The sequence below is a fragment of the Mustela lutreola genome, chromosome 7, assembly GCF_030435805.1.
Source record: "Mustela lutreola isolate mMusLut2 chromosome 7, mMusLut2.pri, whole genome shotgun sequence".
Classification (NCBI taxonomy): Eukaryota; Metazoa; Chordata; class Mammalia; order Carnivora; family Mustelidae; genus Mustela; species Mustela lutreola.
In genome coordinates this window covers 141999265-142020843 of record NC_081296.1, presented here as the reverse complement: position 1 = coordinate 142020843, position 21579 = coordinate 141999265, and the positions used below count along the sequence as shown (strand labels likewise).

The 21579-nt window shown below is 42.9% G+C and overlaps 1 protein-coding gene across 1 annotated transcript; it reads right to left on the bottom strand.

Moving 5' to 3' along the window:
* Positions 1-10526: 10526 nt before the first annotated feature.
* On the bottom strand, positions 10527-12725 carry LOC131837266 (disintegrin and metalloproteinase domain-containing protein 20-like). Its single transcript, XM_059183442.1, has one exon. The coding sequence runs from the start codon at positions 12723-12725 to the stop codon at positions 10527-10529; it is 2199 nt and encodes a 732-aa protein (XP_059039425.1).
* Between the last annotated feature and the right edge of the window lie 8854 nt (positions 12726-21579).

Below are 21579 nucleotides of genomic sequence, written 5' to 3'. Positions count from 1 at the left end.
GATTATGGACATTGGGGAGGGTATGTGCTTTGGTGAGTGCTGTGAAGTGTGTAAACCTGGTGATTCACAGACCTGTACCCCTGGGGATAAAAATATATGTTTATGAAACATAAAAAATAAAAAAAAATTAAAAAAAAATAAATTGAAATTAAAAAAGAAAGAAAAATCCGGGTATAGTCAACCAATGGAATGTTATACAGTTGTTTAAAAACACCACAGAAGCGCTAACGTAGAGATAGGAAATGAGCTCCAAGATCTGAACAATGTATGTTAAGCTAAAAAATTAAATAAATAAATAAAAAGGGGAAAAAACTGTGTTCATATATGCTATCATATGTGTAAAACATCTTTTATGGGTGGGGTTTATCTCTCGAGGAGCACTTTCTTTGTCTCTTGGGAGGAAAGTTGATTGGGTGTCAGGGATGAGAAGAAGGTTTATTCTTCAATGAATTGTGCCCTTTGCCCTCTGTACCATGAGAATCGATTCCATTTTGAAAATAAATAACATTCATTATTTTTTAACTTTGAATACCCAAGGAAGCTAAATGTATTCCCCATGTCCTGTGGTCTTGCCTCTTGGGATCAAATGATATTCCTCATTTCCATTACCTGTCCCGCGGGTGCAGGCATCCCTTAGGGATTTTGTGACCCTCATTTGAAGATTCCATGTTCCTTCAGCTCCTGGGTTCTGTGGTTATACTTCCTGGTTAAACAGATCTGAAGAATGAAACTTGTGCATTTTTATCTTCCAGCATTAGGAGGCACTGAGTACTTACAATATACATATGTATGTTTGTCTGTGTGTATATTCTATCTGGCTTGACAGGCAAAAGGGGTGCTGCTGTATCCTTTCATTTATAGAGCACAGCATGTAATCTTTCCATGAGCTGACCCTGAATGATGAACAGAAACTTCATAATCCCGTACTTGTCTGGAAGTTCCTCCAGATGGGGCAGGCCAATTCTGTGTTTTCCATGTCATCCGAATGCTTAGCTGCCCTGAGCCCCTGATGAAACCTCCTAGGCCCCCATCTATGCCACTTCTTAGACTGCCTTTGTTCCTGCTGAGAGGTCCCCAACCCCCATAATGTCCTATATTAGCAGCAAGGCTGGGTGGAGAAGAGGCTATGTGTTGTCCTGGAAACAGCCCATGCCTGGGCATCAACAAGCAGTGTTTTGTGCCGTGCTTTGGCATTGTGGACAGCTCCCTTGAACTCTCAGGACTTCCTCAGTTTCCTCATCTGCAGTGATCGTTATGCATAAAACTCTTTAAAGGAAATCCTAGGTCTATGCCCCATATATAAAATGTGTCACAGTGGAGCAGTCCTGATTGAGGAGTGTGAAGAGGGTAAGCAGAGCCTCACCCGGTCATCCCCCATGCCCCATCAAGAGAGAGCTCAGAGGAATCCCGAAGGAATTAGATGTGTTAAATGTGTCCTTGGTCCCTTCCAGCTCTGAGACGCTGGGATTCGGTGCGCTCAGGAGAAACTTTCTTCCCTCCCTTAGTTAAATAGAAGAATCTAAATTAAAGGCCTTTGCAAGAATAAGGGTGATTGCCAGAGATATATGTTCTTGGGGTGACCTATGGTAGGGCAAACATCTAGTTACCTAACATCTGCTTTTTTACTGCCTCGTGAGGTGCGTTCCTTCCCTTGAAGCCCCAGACCCCTGCCTCTTCTCCCTCCTTCAGGCTGGACGTAGGTACCTCATTTTGCCTGACCATCTTTGGAATTCCCATGTCTGTGTGGCTTTCCCCATACATATGAAATTAAATTTGGTTTCTCTGGTCCATTTCTCATGTCCAGTGGATTCTTAGCCTAGTTAGAAGGACCCTGTAGGAGGCAAGAATTCTTGCTCCCCGACAGGACGGAATCATGTGCCCCCCATGAGTTCATATATTGCAGCCCCGACCTCCGATGTGACCGTATTTGGAGACCAACAGAGCCTGGAGGAAGGTAGTTAAGTGAAGTCATAAGAGTGGGGCCCTGTTAAATAGGATTAGTCCCCTTTTAGGAAAAGTTTCCAGAGAGCTCTCCCCTTCCCGCCGGGTGGGAACACAATGAGAAGCCCGCCATCCCTCTTTCTCTTCCAAGGTTCACCCTCTGAATTTAGCATCCATTGATGTTTTGTGCCCGAATCAATGACTGCCAAATGATGGTTTTACAGTCCCACCACTCCTCCCACACTTATTAGGTAACACTCCACTGCAGGAAGTGCTTCTCTTCTCTTCTCTCTTTTTTTTTTTTTTTTTAATTTTATTTGTTTATTGGACAGAGAGAGAGAGAGATCACAAGTAGGCAGAGAGGCAGGCAGAGAGAGAGGGGGGAAGCAGGCTCCCCGTTGAGCAGAGAGCCCGATGCGGGACTCGATCCCAGGACCCTGAGATCATGACCTGAGCCGAAGACAGAGGTTTTAACCCACTGAGCCACCCAGGCGCCCTAGGAAGTGCTTTTTCTTCTCTTCACTCATCCGTTCATTTGCGGACATCAGTGTATAGATTCATGGATTCCTGTGTCATTCAACGGAGCACCACCTGTCTCTCCCGCTGTGGTGATGTTCAAAGTGTCCTAGAATCTGGCTTCTTTGTCCTGTTGGCAGGTCGCTTTCATGAGAGCACCTCCTTGCTTTCTGATACCAGCATGTTTCAGGTTTATTGTATACTTCCTGTGCCCCACTCCCAGAATCAGTAACTTCTCTAAGTGTCCCTTGTTCATTTGGCTAGGGGAAAAAAATGGCATTTAGAATCCAAGATCTGAGTGCTGTCATTGTTCCTTGCCGTCTATTTCCATAGCTATCTTTTATTTTGAGGAACTGATTTCAGCAATACCTCCAACGCCAATCCAACACCAAAGGTTTGTTCTAGATTTCTCCTTTATAAGATCTGGAGCTCTCAGGTACCTGGGTGGCTCTGCTGGTTAAGTGTCTGCTTTCTGCTCGGGTCACGATCCCCGCTCCTCAGGGAGCTTGCTTTTCCCTCTCCCTCTGCCCACTGCTCCCCCTGCTTGTGCTCAATCTCTCTCTCTCTCTCTCTCTGTCTAATAAATAAATAAAATCTTAAAAAATAAAAGATTTGGAACTCTCCCTCCTGACATTGAGAAACCTGCCTCCCATTACCCATTATCCTCAAAATAGTTTTGTATTTGCTCAATCCGCCTTCATGTAACTAACCTCCCAGCTCGGCTGTGTCACTGGCCAACTTGGCCACCTACCTTTCTGAGGCCCCAACTGCCAGGTCGCTGACCTGCTGAGTACCTCCAGACCGGTTTGTCTTTCTTGTCTGGACCTGCCCAATCACTTTTCAGCTGGATTATTAGGGAATGGAGCAGAGAAGGAACACGGGGAGCCCGTACAAATATCTCACATAAACATAAGACAAATTAAATTTAAAAAAGAAATCCTTTAAGTCAAAATAAAAAATAAAATAACATCTGTGTATTGAGCTGTGGCATGACCACAGAAACAGAAACTATTTCAAGTGACTTTAAGACAAGATAATTTGACTGCACCTTCTCATAGATATGTATCCTAAGAACAAAAAGAGCTGCAAGAAAACTTAAACAGATTTAAGTAATGACCCAGAAATTCTACTCCTTAGTGCGTACACAAGAATTCTGATAAAATATGTCCACACAAGAATTTGTACACAACTGTTTACGGCAGCACTTCATAAAAAACAAGGAGAAACAACCAGAATATCCATCGACTTTTGAATGGATTAAAAATGTGGCATATCGGGGCACCTGGGTGGCTTGGTTGGTTAAGTATCTGCCTTTGGCTCAGGTCATGATCCCAGGGTCCTGGGATTGAGTCCCGGGTTGGGCTCTTGGCTCATTGGGGAGCCTGCGCTCCCTCTCCTGCTCCTCCTGCTTGTGCTCTCTCCCCCTGTTTCTCTGTGCCAAATAAATAAATAAATAAATAAATAAACAGACACTTAAAATGTGGCCTACCCATACAATGGAATATTATTCAGCGATAACAAGGAAAGAAGTATTGATACCAGCTACAATGCAGATGAACCTTGAAAACATTCCGCTAAGTACTTAAAAAATCCAGACACAAGGGGCACCTGGTGGCTTAGTTGGTTGGGCATCTGACTCTTGGTTTCAGCGCAGATCGTGATCTTGGGGTTGTGGGATTGAGCCCTGTATTGGGCTCCACGCTCAGCATGAAGTCTGCTTCTCCCTCTCTCTCTGCTCCTCCTCCTGCTGTCACTCTCTCTCTCTCAAATAAATCAGTAATTTTTTAAAAAATCCAGACACAAAGGAACACATACTACATGATTCCCTTAGAGCTGAGCCTTGATCCCCACAGGTTTGACTGGCGAAGGTCCACTGATACAGATAGATATATATATATATATATATATATATATATATATATATATATTCCTATAAATATATTTTCTCTGCCGTGTATTTTCTTCATAACATTTTCCTTTTTTCTAGCTTTATTATAAGAATATAACACATAATACATGTAACATACAAAATATTGATTTGACTCTGTTATCAGTGAGGAATTCCAGTCCATAGAAGGCTATTAGTAGTTATGTTTGGGGGGAGTTACAACTTATACACGGAGTTTCTACTGCATGGGGGGGTCAGCACTGCTAACCTCTGCATTATTCAAGGGTCACCCATATTTGAAACACACAGAGTAGGCAAACATAGTGACAGGAAGTAGTAGATTAGTGTTAGCAGGGGTGGAGGCGGAGGGATGGGGAGTGACTGCCAAGGGGTCTGGGATTTCTTTCTGGGGTGGTGGAATTTTATCTAATTCCAGAATTAAATAGTGGAGTGTTGGCCACACAACTCTGTGAATATGAATTGTTACATTTCAAAGAGTGAATTTATTGTATGTGAATTGTATTTCAGTAAAGCTGTTACTTAAAAAAGAGAGAGAGAGAGGTAACTAGGCACGGGGTGCTTCCTGAAGAAACATTCTCATCAAAAACTGAGAATCTGAATGTTATTAAGCCTTCAGGGAGGAACATGTCAACACCATGAAGATATTATCAGAAAATCCAAAATGAGAGAAACTCTACAGGGCAAATTGCTTTCCTCAAAGAACACATTTGAAAATAAAAGCCAGAAGCTAGAGAAAGAGAAAAGAGACAGAGAGACCTATAGATTCATATGGGTCTATGTATGGATCTTACTTGGATATTTCTTTTTTAAGATTTTATTTATTTATTTGACAGAGAGAGAGAGCGCGCAAGCACAAACAGGCAAAGCAGGCAAAGCAGCAGGCAGAAGGAGAGGAAGACACAGGATCCCCACTAGTGGAGAGCCTGATGCAGGGCTTAACCCCAGGACCCGGGGTTTGTGACCTGAGCCCAAGGCAGACGCTTAACCGTCTGAGCCATCCAGGTACCCACTGGATATTGTTTCAAACAAATGTAAACAAAAAGAAATAATTGGAAATTTGAACAATGGCTGGATTTGGTGATAGTGAGGAATGATTTATTTAGGGTGAGAATAGTACTCAGATTATGCTTTCAATTTTTTCTTTAGAGAGAGAGAGTGTGTGAGTGGGGGTCGGGGAGGGGCAGCTAAGGAAAGGAGAAGAGAGAGCCAACCTTCAGCAGGCTGCACACTCAGCCCTCTGTGTGGAGCCTGACGTGGGGCTGGATCCCACAGCCCTGAGATCAGGACCTGAGCCAAAACCAAGAATTAATACTCAACCGACTAAGCCACCTTGGCGCCTGAAGATTAAGTTTTCAAAAGAGTTTTTTTGTGTTGATGAGATAGTTCTGTATCTTGACATCTATTTTTTTTTTTTTTTTTTTTTAGATTTTATTTATTAGAGAGAGAGAGAACATAGAGGGAAAATGAGAGGGAGAAGCAGATTCCCTGCTGAGCAGAGAGCCTGATGCGGGGCTCGAACCCTGTGTTAGGGTTCTGGCCTAGGGGCATGGCAGGCCCCACCTGCCCCGGCCTGGGCACAGGAGACTCCCCTGAAGGCCTCTGCTGCCGGAAGCGAGTTCATCTGGGCTTTCTGGCCAGTTCTCACGAGCTTTCTGCCCAAATCGACATCAATTCCAGATGAGTCTGATTCAGCCCTCAGCAATGTTATGCAGCACCTGGCTCCCTGGACCCTGTGTGGCACTGGCATGGGCCTGGCCTAGGCCACTTGTGCCGTCATGATGGAGAAGCCTAGCTTTTTCCATCTTCCTCTACCTTCTGTCAGCATTTGGGTTTCCCACCAACCATGACTTTGCAGACAAACTCTGAGACGGCCCATGGCTTGGGACTCCACTGACATCCCAGAGTCTCATTATAACCAGTGTCAGAGGTTTCTGGGGCCCTGCCGTGACCTTTTGTTCCCAGAATATGCCCCAGGTAGTGTCTCAGGAGAGTCTGGGAGCCCAGGAAAAATACATGGGTGGTTTCGGCTCTAGATAAAGCCACTCTGGGATATCCTGCTGGAGGCCATCTCCCATCTCTGTCTGGCTCTTCCGCTGATTTCTAAGATGACCTAGGAGAGTCCCTTCATTGGAGCTTAAGACTCATGCTTTCTAAGGGGAGGAAATGGTTTCAGCTGAATTGATTCTTGCAAGACGGTGGAATGAAGTCCTGGAAAGTTCCGGGCAGTCTCCGGGATGGATTCTATCTCAGGAGTTCAGACTCCCATTGACCGGCTCCTATGGGGTCCCCTATAGGACACAAAGGCTCTTCCACGGAGATTCCCCAGGGCAACAGTGGACTAGCCCGTGACTTCAGGGTGTGCCCCCAGACCACCTGATGTGGCTGAGGGGCACATGAGCCATCCTGAACCCAAACCAAGGTTTTGGCTGTGCTGCCTGACTTGCACAAAAATAGCAGTGCCTGGGGCAGGTCTTCACTGCAACTGCTGAGCTGGCTTAGTGAGGACCTTGCCCAGGACTCTAGCCCCATGACACTGTGAGGGCACAGAGAAGTCAAGCAATGCGACAAGGGATTCTACATCAGGGTAGATGATGCAAGATATCGTTTCAGAGCAAACATGACAAAAAACATGTAAATGACAGAACAGTAAGTAGTTCAACGTACTCTGTATGATGGCAGGGATGGGAAAAGGGAACAATGGGGTCCGAAAGGGATTGGGAGTTCCAAGAAGCAGGCTGGAGTCGTGAGGGGGTAGGGGCTGTCTCGTGGAGGAAGAGGCTGGTCACAGGCTCCAACAGGGCAGCCTCAGGGTGTGAGCTCTGCCTGACCCATGCCCCCCGGGGGCACTGGGGGCCTTCTAGCTCCAGAGCATCTCCAGAAATGCAAATTGGCCTGAGCAGACCCTTCGTGGTAGGTCTTTTTGTTCCTGGGGGTGGCTCTTTCTCTGCTTCTGGAGGCTGTTGATTCTCCTTTTATTTCTTCTAAGCTGCACCATTTTGCACTGTTTTATTGGTGTGGATTCAGTGCTGTTAGTTGACACGGATTCTTCCCGGAAGGGAGTGGAATAGAAGCCTTCCTTGTTTCCCAAGTAGACCTGAACAGATTCCATGGTCATAGCCCTTTTCCAGGGTCCTGGGCCTTCACGTGCTCTCCAGCTCCAAGATTTTAGAAAACATCTTCTATGCTTAACAGGTTGAAAGAATTAGTTTGGTTTTTTAAAAATTCAACAGCGTCACATTTCTCATCATCTGTACAATAACCTGTAAACATTGAATGAACTAGGCTTGACAGATGAAAGAAGAATGGGCTTTGCAGTGGTCTTTGGGGCACATTGACTCACTGTTGCCCCCGTGTGGTCACTCTCCAGATAGCACGTAGCTGAATGTGTTCCCATTTACCGGATTTAAGGGAGAAGAAGACCGAAGAAGGTTGGTCCCTGGATTCCTTAGCTCCTAAAAACCATCCTCTAATTACAAGCAATATTCTAAATCGAGTATATCTTAACTATATATGAGGGTTAGGGTCAGGCTCAAGTTACATATATTAACTATGGACAGCTTTGTGTATGTCAGTTTTCCCTGCCTAAGGTGTTTTTAAAAAATGCAAAGGGAGGGGATAGAGTCACCAAAGCACTGAGCACATGCCCTGCCCCCAGAAATAGGTCACTACACAGACTGATTGTTTTATCTTAGCTGAGGACCGAGAGCTGGTCCTATAGGTACTTGACAGGTAGCATCTGTGGCCAGCTGGCCACCTCCCCCGATGCTCAAGGGCAGCAAATGGACAGACCCGGTGCAGGTGGGACTCTCTCCTGTCAGGCATGGCTCACTTCCGACAGGTAGAGAAGTGGGCCAGCTCACATGCACATGACGTGTGCCTTTGGTTCCTTGCTATTGGCCTCCCCTTCCTGTCACCCTGGTCCTGAACCTTTAGCTCCTGTGAGAATTTGGGCTTGCAGATTTCTGTGGACATACTGATTTGGGCAGAAAGCTCATGAGAATTGGTCTGTGTTGGGCAGTGATTCGGGCTGCGCCCAGCCCCGTGCTGAGAGCGCTTTCTTGCTAGGTGCATGCTGTGGCCATAGGAGACCACAGGCCAGGCTACAGGGCTCCCGGAGGCCTCCCATGGAGGCGAGCTTCTGGGGGCAGAGTTGAGTTAGGGTGTGAGCCTGAACCTCAGGCTCCAGCTTCTTTTGGCAGAAGGGGGCACCGAAGGTGAAGGCGGCCTGAGGGGGGTGTGCAAGTTTCTCCTGCTCTGTTTCCCACAGCTCCCAACAGCACGGTTTCCTCCTGGGTGGCAGGCAGAGGTCTACAGTATGGCTCATGGGTCCCCAATCTGTAGGGGTTGAGGGCCAGGCCTCTGTGGATGGAAGCCTGAGAACCCAACCCAGGGTTAGGGTTCGGGCCTAGGGGCATGGAAGACCCCAGCTGCCAGTGCAGAGGCGGGTTGGGGGGGTGGCTGACTAGAGGGCAGGTTGTCCGGCATTCGGAGGAGATCAGTGCTGCACATGAACCCACCCTTTAAGCACTTTCCCATAGACTTCAGACTACCACACTGGACTCTGGGCCGAGCCCAGGAGGCTCCCTCGAAGGCTCCCAACTTTGTCTGTCTCGCCGTCCAACTCTCTCTGTCTCTCTCTCTCAAATAAATATATAAAATCTTTAAGAAAAATGTTCCCTTTATTTGAGATAGTCGACACACTGGGTTACATTACTTTAAGGTGTACAATACGGTGATTCAACTTCTCTGCATGTCCTGCTGTGCTCACCACAAGCGAAGCTGTCATCTGTCACCATACAGTGCTATTTCAACATCATTGACAAGATTCCCTACGCTGTGCCTTTTATTTCCATGATTTATTCATCGGTGGGTAGTAGATATGGGTGCTGAGTGTAGATGCAGGAATACACGTTTGATAAGGGCATAGTGAACAGGGGCTCAGATCTGTCTTGGATGGAGATCCAGACCACTCCACCACGTATGCCCCTTGGACAAGAAGGTAAGAGAGCTCTAGAAAAGGTGGACAGGTTTCGATGGCACAGAATAGCACCCCTGTTGAGTCTGTCTTGCTGGATACTTCCCCGACCCTTCGGCGCTATTCTCACCCGGATTGTGTATTTTCTGAAAGAATCTGGATCTGAGGCCTGAGGCATTTACATAGCACAAAGATAACACATGCCCCTTATGAGACCCTCGTCTTCTCTTGCATGATCTCTGAAGCGACTGCTTCCTGTTTCCTTTTGTGTGAGTTTGTTCTCTGTACATGTGTCAGACAGCCAGTTCTACCCTGTGCTTTACACACAGGCTGTGCTCAGGCAATTCCCAAGAATTTAAATGTGAGTTGCTATGACTTTAATGACCAGAGGCCTTAAGCAGTGATCTCTCAGTCAGTGATCAATGGCTCCTCCTGTGGGTTTTATTTCTAATAAAGATGCCAAGCCAAACCCATAATCCTGGAATACCTCAGGTTGAGCATAGCCCAAGAGTAAGAATGAGAGTAATGGCACATAGTCACTGCTTCCCATGTTCCAGGCCCTTCTTGGGTGCTTTCTTTTGATCATTACAAAATCCTGGCCCAGTGCATTTCAACTCTCAATGTAACATGGACCTTGAAACTCCCATGGCCTAAGACTTCATCCAAGAGCTCATGCTTGGTGGGTGGTAGATCTTTTGGCAACCCTGTGCCTTGAGGAAAAAGGTCTTACCGTCCTACTGTATTTTCCAACTGTCACTCTGAATGTTATTTGTTTAACAGAAGCCATAAAATGAACAAAGAACAGAAATCTAGTATATAACCGATTGGGAAATGGTCCCCTTGTCAAAACCAAGTGCGTCCCAGTGCAAACAAGATTTGCTCCACGAGCATCTGTGAAACACCAGAATCCACATCTTAATGTATTTAAGAGTCTCTACTGTCTTAAAGCAATCAGAAGACTAGGACTAGACAGGAGATGGTACTAAATTTAACTGTGTAGACCTCATGTTAAGTTGGCAAGTCATTTTATTTTAAGATGACAACCTCCGAGTAGCTATAGGATTCTGTAATCATCAGAGTGATTCTCGTCATTTCTCTTAGTCCCTGCCAAGATGATTTTCTCCACCTGGCGCATTCCGGTCACTATTGACTTCTGTGTAGGCAATTCTGCTTCTTATCCTCTTCTTACGTCATCTCTTCTAAATGATGAAAGGCACCAATGATGCCTGAAATCAGTAAAATAATCAAGCGAATTATCAGTAGAAGTAATTTCTGGTTTACATTAAAAATGATATTGGCTCGAAGACTAAATTCTCTGTCAGGTGGAGGGCCGCTGTCTATACTACCACCTACTCCCCTCTCTTCACAAGTTGGGGGTTTCCAACCTCTCATACAGTGACAATGCTTCATGTTATTGCACACCCCTCGGAAATTGCATGTCTTGACATCACAGTCAAACCCCAAGTCTTGAATAAAAGTGCAGTTCTGTTGGAAACAGTACCTTCCTGGGCCACACATTGCCCCATCCACGACAAGCCCCATTTCTGGCAGATTCATCCCATGGTGTGCATCGTATCCAAAGCATAACTCTTCCTTGACATCACGTACTATTATGTGACGAAATACAGTGTGCTCACCTCCACCAGGAATTTCTTTGACATCACGACAGTGCAGTAGTCCACAAAAAACATTACGCTCTTCACACTTCACTGGTTTTCCTCCTCCTCGTATCCTCTTCACCCCACAGTTCCCAAATCGGTCACCTAAGACATTTAATTTTTGATAGCATGCTGGTGCACCGTCTTTTATTTGGTGGCCGAAGAGGGACTGGCATTGCAGGTCACGATCGCTGCAGTTTCCTCTCACACAGACAGCCAATGGTGAACATGGAGTTCCATCTTGGGTGTAAAAGTCATTAGGACAATTATGCGACCTCCCATCACAGTATTCTGGGAGATCACAAATACCAAGCCTATCTCTACAAAGCCATCCAGGTAGAGCATATTTGCAGTCGACACAGCAGGTTCCTCCATTGCAATCACTGCCAGGGGTGAGGATACAATCGCTCTTGCAACACTTATTAGTAGAACACTGTTTTAAGGAGCCACAGTCACATTCTTCCCCCTGATCCACGAACAGGTCACCACAACGAGCAGCTATGTAAGGAAAATTGGTGTACCGTACATTTGGTCTGCTCAAACAAGGATCCCATATAGTGACCTTGTGATGTATTTTTTCGTAAGTACAGTTGCTCATCATATCCAACAAACCAGGCTCAGGAGCCATGACGCAGTGCTTTCTTCGAAAGCATTGACAACCTGGTGTATCATGATCAACGCCCAAATTATGACCTAGGGTATGTGCTGCAACAGCCGCAGCCAAAAATACATGGTATCTTGTCATATATACATATGCCACGCCCCACTTAGGGTTGCACACTCCATTGGGTTGGCCATAGTATGAGGCCCCACCAATTCTATCCCCTGTAAGAAGCATTGAAGTATCATGAGGAATATCGTTATACCAACCCCAGTATTTCCACAAAGCAAAATCAGTCATGATATTTTGAATATCTTGCTCTTCATATAAATCTACCTTATCCCTTTTATCCCATATGCACAAAACACGTATGTAGACATCTAGGAGAGTTGGTTTGTAGATGGTATGTAATATGTTGTTCAAAATCATCACACTCTCTATTACATGTGTGAGATTAGTGTCCAATTCAATTAATGACTTAGAAGTTGTGTAGTGGATTTTAAAGTATTTCTTATGTGGCCACCACAAATACACGGGGGTGGCTCTAGGAGTTCCAGCAAGAATTGTCTCTTCGTATTCTTGATCTGTATTGTGCTCTTCAATCTTACACCTTTCAAGCCCCGATAATCTTCTTTGTGACACGAGCAGAGAAACCACATGCTCAAATTTGGAAGAAGTTTCCAGCGGTTTTATTTCATAAGTGAAATCATCCACCTGCAGCATGCCATGCAGACCCCCGTAGCAGGTGTCCAGTGTGCCCATGGAGCCAGGAACCCCTTCCAGGTAGCAGTAGTAGTAGCAGTCTCGGGGGACAAAGGGGTAGTCCTCCTGCATGGCGCCCTGATCGTTATCGGTGATAACAGGAAACTGCCTGGGCAGCAAGTTCTTCTTGATTTTCATGTGAACCACATGTCTTTGGCCCCTGAAGTAAATCTTGTAGGAGAGTTGGCCTTGTCTCTCAGTTCCACCCACCCTGTGGGACACCTTCCTGGGGATCACAACTTCAGAGAAAGTGAAGCGCCATCCTGGGAGGGCATGAGAACAGCAGACTGCAGACAGGAGTAGCCAGAGGAGAGGCAGCCAGAGGACACCTGTTGAGTGGGCCCGGGCCCAGGCAGGCCCCATGGTTGAAGGAGCCTGTGACCACAGAAGATTCAGTCGGGTGGGAGGTAGGCAAGATGATCACCCATACAGCAACTTTTCTAGTAGGGGAGTCTGGAGGAGAGCAGAGAGGGACTGGGGGCACGGGCTCCCCAAGAAGGAGGTGGGGAGCTATTATGTAATAATGGTGTGCTCATCAGGGGAGGCTGTGCTCAGTGAGCTGGGCATCCTAGCCCAGGGGACTTAGAGAAGAGAAGAAAATAGGAGGAGCTGGGAACAGTAGTTCCCATGGGCTGAAAGGTCCCATGGTCTCTTGGAGAAGTCGCAGGGGAAAAATAAGCGCATTTGGTAGCATTTTCAGTGAGGGAAGGGCTTTTCTTTCTCAAACCTAAATGGCATAAGGGATCAACAAGTAATTAAAACAGAGGATGGAGAGGAGATTGGAAGTTTCTTCAAAGGATTCTTTGAAGAATTCAAAGAATGAGGAGAATTAGGTCTCATACTTTACAACAATTGAGTGCACTTGGGATGATTGGTGTAAAGAAAGAGTAAATAGAGTTCATGTGTAGAACAATTAGAATCTGTAACAACCATTTCTTATAAAATCAAACTTGTATCTACCCTACGTCCCAGTGATCCTGGCCTGAGGAGATTACCCACAAAGACTAGAATATGAATGTCCACATCAGCTGGATTCATGAACTTACTCTACAAACTGGGAAAAAACAACCAGCACTTAACAGATGAATGAATAAACAAACTGGCATATTCGTCTATTGGAATAATCCCTATTAAATCAGAACTAAATTCTGATCCATGTAAGAACATGGATTTCTCTTACAGTATGATGATAACAGAAGGAATCAGACCAAAGGAACTTAATATAGGATTTAATTTGAATCAATTCTGGAATAGTCTAGAATAGGCTTAATTTATGAGACTAGAATTTTTTAAAAAGATTTTTAAATTTATTTTTTGAAAGACAGAGCAGAGCATGCTGGAGAGAAACACGAGTGGGGAGGAGGGGCAGAGGGAGAGGAAGAAGGTTTGATCCCTTGACCCTGAGATCATGACCTGAGCCAAAGGCAGATGCTTAATAGACTGAGCCACCCAGGCGCCCCTGAGACTAGAATTTAAATCAGTAGTTTCCCGCTGTGGCAATGGAAGAATGGAGGAAACTTTCCTGAGTGACAGGAAACTTGTGTATCTTGATGGGGATGTGCTGTGGATTGAATGTTTGTGTCCCTGCAAAATTCATGGGTTGAAATCCTAGACTCCAGCATGATGGTGGTAGGAGGTGGGGCCTGTGGAAGGTGATTAGGTCATGAGGGTAGAATCATCAGAAATGGGATTAGATCTTTATAAAAAAGAGGCTCCAGAGAGATCTCTCACCTCTTCTACGCATGGCTTTACAGCAAGAGGAACCATCTTTGAAGCAAGAAGCGCCCTCACAAGACAATGAATCTGCTGGTGACTTGATTTTGGATTTCCTCTCTTCACAACTGTGAACAAGAAGCCATCCAGTCATTACTATTTTGTTATACTGGCCAAAAGAAGCTAAAATGTGTTTACAAATCAAACAAATCAAAACTCCCCAAGGTCCACCTTAAAATCTACTTATTTTATTGTATGCTAAGTATACCTCAAAAAAATTACATTTTCTATTGCGGAATAATGGACATACAATATTACATTAGTTTCAGGTGTACAACACAGTGACTTGACAATTATATACATTGCATAATTGTCACCACAACAAGCCTAGTTACCATCTGTCACTTTTCAAAATTAATTCAATATTATTGACAATATTTCTTGTTCTCTATATTACATCTCTATGATTTACTTTATAATGGATGTTTGTACTTCTTAATCCTCTTCACTCATTCTTCCTTGCCCCCGTTTTGCAACAACTAATCTGTTCTCTGTATCTAGGAGTCTGGGTTTTGTTTTCTTTTGTTTGTTTGTTTTTGAGATTCCACATATAACTAATCATGTAATCATGCAGAATTTGTCTCTGTCTGACTTATTTCACTTAGCCTCATGTCTATCCATGCTGTTGCAAAATTTCATTTTTTTTAATGGCTGAGTAGCTTTCCACTTTATATACATGTCACATCTTCTTTATCCATTCACCTATGGATGGACTTTAAAATTGTTTTCATATCTTGGCTATTGTAAATAATGCTGCAACAAACATAAGGGTGCACATATCTTTTCAAAGTGTGACTTTGTTTGCTTTGGATGAACACCAAGAAGAGGGATTGCTGATCATATGATAGCCCTATTTTTAAGTTTTTTAAAAGATTTTATTTATTTATTTATTCATTTGAGAGAAAGAGTGCTCAAGTGGGTGGAGGGAGAGGGAGGGAATCTCCAGCAGACTCCAGGTGACTGTAGAACCTGATGTGTGGCTTGATCCCATGACCCTCAGAATGGGATCTGAGCCCATACTAAGAGTCAGTTATTCCAAGTGAGTCACCTAGGCACCCCAGTATTTTTATTTTTTGAGGATCCTCCACACTGTTTCCCATAATGATAGTATCAATTTATATACCCACCTACAGTGTGCAAGAGTTCCCTTCTCTGCACATACTTGTCAAGACCTGTTATTTGCTGTCTTTTTCATAATAACCAGTATGACACGGGTAAGGTGTTATCCCACTGTGGTTTTGATTTGCATTTTCCTGATGTTTAGTGATATTGAGCATTTTTCCAGTGCCTGTAGGCTATCTGAATGTCTTCTTTAAAAAAAAATGTCTATTCACATCCTTTGCCTATTTTTAATGACTGTTTATTTTGTTTGTTATTAGATTGTATGAGTTCTGTGTATATTTTGGATTTTAACTCCTTATTGAATGTATGATTTGCAAATATCTTCTTCCATTCTGTAGTTTGTTGTTTCATTTTTTGATGGTCTTCTTTCCTGTACAGAAGCTGTTTAATTGGAAATATTCCCATATGTTTAATTTTGCTTTTGTTTCCCTTGTCTTTGGAGTCACAGAAAAAAAATTTGCTAAGACCAATGTCGGGCGCCTGGGTGGCTCAGTGGGTTAAGCCGCTGCCTTCGGCTCAGGTCATGATCTCAGGGTCCTGGGATCGAGTCCCGCATCGGGCTCTCTGCTCAGCAGGGAGCCTGCTTCCTTCTCTCTCTCTCTGCCTGCCTCTCAATGTACTTGTAATTTCTCTCTGTCAGATAAATAAATAAAATCTTTAAAAAAAAAAAAAAAAGACCAATGTCAAGAAGCTTACCACCTATGTTTTTTCCTAGCATTTTATGATTTCAAGTATTAAATTCAAGTCTTTAATCTATTTTGAGTTGATTGTTTTAAAGATTTATTTATTTATTTATTTGACAGAGATAGAGAGTGAAAGCAGGTGGAGCACCAGGCAGAGCGAGAGGGAGAAGCAGGCTTCCTGCTGAGGAAGGAGCCCAACACAAGTCTCAATCCCAGAACCCTGGGATCATGACCTGAGCTAAAAGTGGGTGCTCAACAAACTGAGACACTCAGGTGCCCCTGATTTTTTTTTTTTGAGAGAGAGAGAGAGAATGTGAATGGGTGAGGGGAGAGGTCGAAGGAGAGAAGGAATGTTTCTCTTTTAAGATTTTATTCATTTATTTATTTAAAGAGAGAGCACACACATGTGAGGCAGAGGCGGGGCAAAGGAGAGGAAGGGAATATCAAGCAGACTCCCCACTGATCAGGGAGCCTGATACAGTGCTTGATCTCTTAGTCATGACCCTGAGGATCATGACCAGAGCTGAATTCATGAGTGAGACAATTAACTAATGGAGCCACACTGGCACCCCTATTTTGAGTTGAATTTTACATACAGTGTAAGATAGTGGTCCAGTTTCATGGTTTTGAATGCAGCTATCCAGTTTTCTCAACATCATGTACTGAAGACATTGTTCTTTCTCTATTGTACATTCTTGCCTCCTTGTGCAAGTAAACTCCATATGCATGGGTTTACTTCTGGGCTCTATTCTGATCTTTAGATTTATGTGTCTATTTTTATGCCATTACCACACTATTTTATTACTATAAACTTGTAATATAGTTTGAAATCAGGGGATATGATACCTCTGGCTTTGTCTCTCTCAAGATTGTTTTGGCTATTTGGGGTCTTTTGTGATTCCATAGAAATTAGATATTATTTTTTTCAAGTTATGTGAAAAATGTCCTTAAATTTTGATAGGGATTGCATTGAAACTGTAGATTGCTTTGGGTAGTATGGACTTTTTAATATTGATTCTTCCAATCCATGGGCACAGAATAGAATATCTTTCCAATTATTGGTGTCATCAATTTTTTTCACAAGTGTTTTATACTATTTAGAATACAGACCTTTCATTTCCCTGGTTAAATTATTCCTAGGTATTCTATTCTTTTTAAAAAATTTATCTCCTATTATATTCAGTTGGCCAACATATTAGTTTTTTATGTAGTGTTCAATGATTTAACAGTTGCGTATAACACCTAGTGCTCATCACAACATGTGCCCTCCTTAATACCCATCACCTGGCTACCCCATCCAGTCACCCCCTCCCTTCTGAAACTCTCAGTTTGTTTTCCTAGAGTTGAGAGTCTCTCCTGGTTTGTTTCCCTCTCTGATTCCACCCCTTCAGTTTTCCCTCCCTTCCTCTGTGGTCTTCTCGCTATTCCTTATGTTCTTAGCATAACCCCTCCAGTTCCATCCCTGTCGATATAACTGGTGGGCGTTCATCCATTCTGATGGCTAATTAATATTCCATTGTATATATCACCCCATCTTCTTTATCCATGCATCTGTTTAAGTGGACCTCAGCTCCTTCCTCAGTTTGGCTATTGTGGACATTGGTGCTATGAACATTGGGGTGCATGTGCCCATATATTTGGGGTAAATATCCAGTAGTGCAATTGCTGGGTCATAGGGTAGCTCTACTTCTAACATCTTGAGGAACCATCATAATGTTTTCCAAAGTGGCTGTACCAACTTGCATTCCCACTAACAATGCAAGAGGGTTCCCCTTTCTCCACAGCCTTGCCAACATTTATTGTTTCCTGCCTTGTTAATTTTTGCCATTCGAACTGGTGTAAGGTGGTATCTCATTGTGGTTTTGACTTGAATTTCTCTGATGGCTAGTGTTGTTGAACATTTTTTCATGTGTCTGTTAGCCATTTGTATGTCTTCTTTGGAGAAGTACCTGTTCATGTCTTCTGCCCATTGTCTGACGGGATTATTTGTTTTTTGAGTGTTGAGTTTGAGAAGTTCTTTATAGATCTTAGATACTGGCCTTTTATCTGTAATGTCATTTGCAAACATCTTCTCCCATTCTGTAGGTTGCCTCTTAGTTTTGTGGGCTGTTTCCTTTGCTGTGCAGGAGGTTTTTATCTTGAGGAAGTGCCAAAAGTTAATTTTTGCTTTTGTTTCCCTTGCCTTTGGAGATGTGTCTTGAAAGAAATTGCTGTGGCCGATGTTGAAGAGGTTACTGCCCATATTTCCCTCTGAGATTTTGATGGATTTCTGTCTCACATTGAGCTCTTTCATCCATTTGGACTTCACCTTTGTGTATGGTATAAGAGAATGGTCCAGGTTCATTCTTCTGCATGTGGCTGTCCAATTTTCCCAACACCATTTATTGAAGAGACTTTTTTCCGTTGGATATTGTTTTCCTGATTTATCACAGATTAGTTGGCTGTAGAGTTGAGGATCCATTTCTGGAGTCTCTATTCTGTTCCTTTGACCTATGTGTCTTTTTTTTATTATTTATTTTTTATTTATTTTCAGCATAACAGTATTCATTATTATGTGTCTGTTTTTGTGCCAATACCATGATGTCCTGATGATCATAGTTTTGTAACATAGCTTGAAATCAGGCAATGTGATGGCTCCAGCTTTGTTCTTATTTTTCAACATTCCTTTGGTGATGCAAGGTCTTTTCTGGTTCCAGACAAATTTTAGGATTGTTTGTTCCAGCTCTGTGAAAAATGTCAAAGGTATTTTTATAGAGATGGCATTGAAAGTATAGATTGGTGTGGGCAGGACAGACATTTTAACAATGTTTATTCTTCCAATCCATGAGCATGGAATGCTTTTCCATCTCTTTGTGTCTTCCTCAATTTCTTTCATAAGTGTTCTGTAGTTTCTAGGTATAGATACTCTACCCTTTTAGTTAGATTTATTCCTAAGTATCTTATGGTTTTGGGTGCTACTGTAAATGGATTCAATTCCCTAATTTCTTGTTTTATAATTACATTGTTTGTGTATAGAAAAGCAACTGATTTCTGTGCATTGATTTTGTACCCTACCACATCACTGAATTGCTTAATGAGTTCTAGTAAGGGGTGGAGTCTTTTGGGTTTTCTTTTGGGTTTTCCACATAAAATATCATGTCATCTGTGAAGAGAGAGTTTGACTTCTTTCTTGCCAATTTGAATAACTTTTATTTCTTTTTGTTGTCTGATTATTGATGCTAGGACTTCTAGTATCATGTTGAATAATAGTGGTGAGAGTGGGAATCTTTATCATGTTCCTGATCTTAAAGGAAAGGTTCTCAACTTTTCCCCATTGAGAATGATATTCACTGTGGGCTCTTCATAGATGGTTTTTATGAAATTGAGGAATGTTCCCTCTATCCCTATACTCTGGAGAGTTTTAATCAGGACAGGATGTTGTATTTTGTCACGTGCTTTTTCTGCATCAATTGAGAGGACCATGTGGTTCTTCTCTCTTCTTTTATTGATTTGTTCTATTGCACTGATTAATTTGCAAATGTTGAGCCATGCTTGCCTTCCAGGAATAAATCCCACCTGGTCGTGATGGATAATCCTTTTAATGTGCTTTTGGATCCTATTGGCTAGGATCTTTTTAAAAATTTTATTTATTTATTTATTTATTTGTCAGAGAGATCACAAGTACACGGGGGGGGGGGCGCGGGGGGAGGCTCCCTGCTAAGCAGAGAGCCTGATGTGCGGCTTGATCCTGAGATCCAGGGCCCTGAGATCATGACCTGAACTGAAAGCAGAGACTTAACCCACTGAGTCACCCAAGCACCCCGGCTAAGATCTTGTTGAGAATTTTGGCATCCATATTCCTCAGGGACATTGGTCTGTAATTCTCCTTTTTGATGGGTCTTTGTCTGGTTTTGGGATCAAGGTAATGCTGGCCTCATAAAAGGAGTTTGGAAGTTTTCCTTCTTTTTGTTTGTTTGTTTGTATTGTTTTTATTTTTGTTTTTAAAACAGCTTCAGCAGAATAGGTATTATTTCTTCTTTAAATGTTTGGTAGAATTCCCCTGGGAATCCATCAGGTCCTTGACTCCTGTTTTTTGGGAATTTATCATTATTGCTTCAATTTTGTTACAGGTTTTTGGTTTATTCAGATTGTCAATTTCTTCCTGTTTCAGTGTTGGTAGTTTATAGGTTTCCCAGGAAGGCATCTGTTTCTTCCAGTTTGTTGAATTTATTGGTATATAGTTGTGGGTAATACTTTCTAATAACTATTTCTATATCCTTGGTATTAGTCATGATCTGTCCCCCTTTCAGTTATAATTTTATTAATTTGGGTCTTTTCTCTTTTCTTTAGGATAAGTCTGGCCAGTGGTTTATTGATCTTATTAATTCTTTCAAAGAATCAGCTTCTAGTTTTGTTGATCTGTTCTACTGTTTTTCCAGCTCCTAATTCACTGTTCTCTGCTCTAATCCTTATTATTTCTCTTCTCCTTCTTGGTTTAGGTTTTATTTGTTTTTCTTTCTCCAGTCCCTTTAGGTGTAAGTTTAGCTTGTGTATTCAGGATTTTACTACTTTTTTGGTGACAGGGGCTTGGATGGCTATGTATTTCCCCCTTTGGACCACATCTGCACTATCCCATAGCTTTTGGACTGATGTGTTTTCATTCTCATTGGTTTCAGTGAATTGTTTTAAGTTCTTCTTAACTTCCTGATTGACCCAATCATTCTTTAGCAGGATTCTCTTTACCCTGCAAGTGTTTGAGTTCCTCCCAAATTTCTCCTTGTGATTGAGTTTCAGTTTCAAAGCATTGTGGTCTGAAAATATGCAGGGAATAATCTCAATCTTTGGATATCAGTTGAAACCTGATTTGTGACCCAATATGTGGTCTATTCAGGTCTTCCTGTGTGTGCACAGAGGAAGAATGAGTATTCTGGTGTTTTAGGGTGGAATGTTCTGTATTTATCTATGACATCCATCTGGTCAAGTGTGTCATCCAAAGCTCTTGTTTCTTTGATCTTATGCTTAGATGATCTGTCCATTGCTGAGAGTGGAGTGTTGAGGTCTCCTACCTTTAAAGTGTTATTATCAAAAAGTTTATTTATTTTGGTTAACAGCTGGCTTATGTAGTTGGCGGCTCCCATGTTGAGGGCATAGATATTTATAATTGTTAGATCTTCTTGTTGAAAAGATCCTTTAAGAATAATATAGTGTCTGTCTGTGTCTCTTACTACAGTCTTTAGCTTAAAATCTAATTTGTCTGATATGAGAATTGCTACCCCAGCTTTCTTTTGTGGTCCAATAGTGTGGTGAATGGTTCTCCATCCATTGACTTTCAGCCTGGATGTATAGGTTCAAAATGAGTCCCTTGTAGACAGCATATGGATAGGTCATGTATTTATGTCTTTTTATCCAATCTGCAACCCTGTGCCATTTCATGGAAGCATTCAGGCCATTCATGTTGAGAGCGATTATTAAAAGATGTGATTTTATTGCCATCATTTTGCCTGTGAAGTCCTTGTTTCTATAGATTGTCTCTGTAAATTTCTGTTCTATATCACTCTTGGGGTCTTTCTCCTTTTATAACCCCCCCCCTCCTTAATATTTCTTGCAGGCCCAGCTTGGTGGTCACATGTTCTTTCAGTTTCTGCCAGTCTTGGGAGCAT